Here is a 4,530-nt window from a genome sequence, read left to right as displayed (position 1 = left end):
GACTAATACACATTTTTGGTATACTACTACTGTAAGCTAGCACATACACATATTATTATTCTGATTCCGACATAACAGGTATCAATTTTTCCGATATCTACAGCAAGAATAGGCCTTAATTTACTGTTCTTCTATAAGTAGGCTCTTTAAGTACATTGAATCAAATAGGATGTGCTAATGCAGAAGGGATTATCCATCTACCCACCCTATAATCCCCAAATTTCTATCTTAAAGGCGACGAATGTCAGTAAAAGTATGAGAAATCTACAGCATAAACGAGACTTAATTTATTGTTATTCTCTTAATTAAAGAGCATCTATATTAAGGCATGTGGCATGTTGGCTTTGCAAAGAATAGCCCATATAGGTAAAAACTTTTCGTTTACCTCTATCGAGTTATAGTCTACCTTGACCATAAGATGTCTATGTTGATATTACGTGAGAAACAGCAGCTGATGCAAGTATAAAGATATACCAAAACTGAATTTTCTATCAGATAAGCTAGGCTACCAAAGTGTGAGAGATGAATATCCTGCAACTTGCTGTTATCCTCTTTAAAAGTCTCTCTATTTTGGCATATATTATAGCGATTCTATAGATGGGTAATCTAGTTTTTAATCGACTTTGTCAATAAGATTATATTGGTATTCCACAAATAGCAAACGAACATAACCAAATTTCCTATCAGAATAGTTACGCTTTTAAGTGCAGAGAATTCGTAACGTAAGTAGCAACAATTTAAGGGTAGTAATATTTCATCAGAGCCCGGGATTAATATAGTTAGCTGACCTTTACCATATTAGTGCTCCGCCTACTTTGTTGAAGCGGTCACTAGGTCAAGATTAGAAATAATCCTGGACGTCTACAATTTCAAAGGAAATTTCTGGCTTAACCTGGCAAACAGATGGGTAGCTTTTATACCCCACACAGATCAACTAGCCGAATGGATTTCTTTTCTAAAGTTAGAATCATTCTAATCGCATACCGTAAAATGTTATATCCTGCCACCCCTTCAAAATATTGATTTGATAAATCAAGGAAAGGATTACGAGTAGCAGAGTATCATCAATGATTGCTGCTGCCTATAACTTTTTCAAACAATTGTTACTGATATTCCTTCTATTCTGGGATTACATAGCAAAATAAATAGAAGCGCTAAAAGAATGTTACGCCCAAGATCCTAAATAGTAATAGTATAGTACGAAAATAAACACTAAGATACTTTCTTCAGTAAGCTTTAATAATATAATTATGAATAATGATTATAACAAAGTAAAGCAGTTGCAGTAGTTTCTAAAATTTCCACCCATTGCTCTATACCGTATCACCATTAACTTCAGTAAGAGTTATTTTATCAGATATGTTCATGTAGATCTGGTGCTAATTTATAACTTAAAAAATGCCACACCATGAAATCAAATGAATAACTACACTTTGAGTGATAATGCATCAGAAAACGCTATACCGAGTTCTATCTCCGAAAGTCGGTAATTAACTATTTTTTAACTCAACATCTGCATAATATATCAGCCGCCCAACTCTTATAGAGTGTTTTTATAGTACTATCTAATAGATTTCCGTTTCGGCCTACATTCTCGGTAAATTGCCATGATGGAAAATATTAATAATGCAAGAAAGTAAAACACAGTAGTCGAAATAATTAGCACAAATTGAAAGATATTTATTGAAGTTAATTACGGCAATCCATTATAATAATAGGTGTACTCATATACAAGACGTATTTAGATATAATCCAGCCATATTCCTTCACAATTTAGTCACTCATAAGATCCAAGTGGAAATAATATCCATAGATTAGAAGGCTGCAACGAAGTTGAATATAAATTACAAAAGGATTAATAGCATGTTGAATTAGGCTAAAAAATCTTCGAAAGTAAATTACACCACAGCTTGTTGGAGGATTAATATATTCAATTCAGCAATTTTATACCGTATTATTTACAAAGAGTAGATCATATCAGTTCAATTAGTTTACTAGTAATATCAATATTATTAACGTTGGCATAATAAGCAATTGTATTGATAGTACAATATGTTGATTTATAATATATATTAATCACAGTGCAACATCAATAAAGCAGTCAATTAATAGAAATTATTATCATAATATTGCTTGGTATAGCCGATGGCAGTACATAGCTTCTAATTAAGAGTATTACACTTTACATCCGCAGCAAAATAGTTGATTTTAGCAGCAAAGAGGTAGCCACTTGCAATGTTGTCTAATCATTTACAGGTAGCAGTAGAAAAAATATATTCTTATTTCTAGATAATTTTTGTGTGATTTTAAAGATAGAGACGAATTTATCCATTTCTAATTTAGCTGAATTGCATAAATAATTTCAAGTTACCTAGCCTCAAATCTAACTAATGTGAGAGAGAAGAGAAATAAGATCTCGTTCAATTCAATGGAATGCCATCCTTTCGATTGTTATTATAATGAGATTTGGGCTACTATATTTTACGTCATACTTAAGAGGCAGTGTACGAGTTATTTATATCTGCACAGATTAAATAAACAAATAGTCTGGATGAAAATTGCAATGGTTACTGCTATTTTCTTGAGTTGTCCATTAAAATAGTAAACATATCATTGGGCACATTTGCAATATTAAGATTCAGTGTTATTCTTGTATAGAAAAGAAAAACTTTTCTATTAGATCATATTCTATTAAAATAAAAATGATTTGACCGTAGAATTATTCGAAATCTAATAATTAAATAGACATATATCAATTAGGATTATTTTAGGATCATTTGCTCTTTCAAGTTCATTTCATTAAGTGATCTATATCATAATTAGGCTTTAGCTTGACTATTAATAAAATCCTCTTCTTGTCCAAATCCGTTTCATTAACCTCCACAGATACCAATAGAATAGGTTTTAATTTTAGCTAGATTCTTCATCTGAGCTTGTTTCATCAAGCCAGTCAGACTGATCGGTTTTAAATGTATCACTACTACACCTTCGTGCTGAGGATACTGGTGATGGTGAGCTTAAATAGGCTTTAGTTAGGGGCCCAAGTTGATTAGCCATTGCACTGTATTCATCTTCCTCTTCATCATGGTACAAATGTCCTTGATTTCTATTAATATGAGGCAAGACCAATTTTGATAGTTGTCTATGTCGGCGTAGCCGCTCTGAATGAAACTCATTCTTGGAAGAAAAAATAAGGTTATCCCCAGTAAAGGCTACTTTTGTTTTAACCTCTGCTTGAGGAACTTTCTCATGATTTAAGGTGTTATTATTATCATTAAATGGATGATGGATATGATCTGGTTTTTGATCGTTTATGCTGCTATTATCATTGAATGAATGATGGATATTATCTGGCTTTTGACAAAGTCGTTGAAGAAGATCACTTTCAGAGTTGTGGTGTTGTGATAATAATAAACGTCTTCTGGCTAGCGGGCTGCCTTTGTAAGATAGCTTATTCGATGGTTTCTGTATTAATCTAGTATCTGATTCTAGGCGCCTTCTTGGTACAGAACTTTGATTATTGGTAGCTATGCAATGTGATTGCTTTTGGACTAAGATACCATCAGATTCTGATCGATTCCTACCAGGTGATTTCTTATACGTGTATGATAATGAATTTTCAGTGACTATTTTAGGTACTGAATTGATTTGATCATCTCGATAATCATTTTTATGAACTGTTGGTCGCAAAAGAGGCATAGAAGGATCAATTGTAGGTAGAGGTGACTGGCGTTGCATAACCGGTGAATTTGTAGCTTTTAATTTAAGCATCTGAAAACGAACCTCCTGGCGATCACGTAACATTTTCTTGGATGCTAAGCAGACTTCCTTCTCTAAACGTTGCAACTTTCTAACTAATATCTGATTTTCATTCTTATTTCTACGATTTGCGATACCAGTGGCTGCTGTTGCAACTCCATATTCGCTACATAACGAATCCATTGCTAATGAATGCCAAAAAGAGTGGATAATGGGCTTAATAAAATTAAATTTCCTTCTCAATCAATGCGTTTTGAACGTGATAGTAATGCTAAATGTCACAATTCGCTGGCCAATAATTATTAAATTGATTGATAATCAACGAAACTACATGACTTATATATTGTACCGCCTAGGGCGACTTTCATTTGAATACACATTATTACTTCCTATGCAAAATATGCCTGTAGCGAAGCAAGCTTGGAACAATATCTGCACAATGCATCCATCAAGCTATTGAAATTATATTATCAACAAACAGTATATTTGTTGACTTTCAATAAATTCAAAGTTGTTTCCAATTATATTATGGATAATATCACAAACAATATATGCTGTTATTTTACACTAAATTCACAATATCAATCTAGTCGTCGATCGGCCATCTTCCAATTTATCCATGAATGACTATCCTACTATATCACTTCATGAGATAGGAACGTAGGGTTTGTTAAGTTCAGTGGTTCTTATTTCCGTTGATATAAGAAGCAGTAAGAAATGGATTTTAGTCATTTTATGGAGTATTTTTGACACGCTTTCATCGCCATTCTA

General features: G+C 32.8%; 1 protein-coding gene across 1 annotated transcript; it reads right to left on the bottom strand.

Annotated features, from left to right (window-relative positions):
* Positions 1 to 2,910: 2,910 nt before the first annotated feature.
* Positions 2,911 to 3,942, bottom strand: TRIADDRAFT_57989 (uncharacterized protein; the record flags this gene model as incomplete). Its single annotated transcript, XM_002113955.1, has 1 exon — positions 2,911 to 3,942. The coding sequence occupies one exon, from the start codon at positions 3,940 to 3,942 to the stop codon at positions 2,911 to 2,913; it is 1,032 nt and encodes a 343-aa protein (XP_002113991.1).
* Between the last annotated feature and the right edge of the window lie 588 nt (positions 3,943 to 4,530).

The sequence above is a fragment of the Trichoplax adhaerens genome, genomic scaffold, assembly GCF_000150275.1.
Source record: "Trichoplax adhaerens TRIADscaffold_7 genomic scaffold, whole genome shotgun sequence".
NCBI lineage: Eukaryota > Metazoa > Placozoa > Uniplacotomia > Trichoplacea > Trichoplacidae > Trichoplax > Trichoplax adhaerens.
Note: the sequence above shows the minus strand (reverse complement) of the source record. Positions and strands in the feature narration are given on the sequence as shown.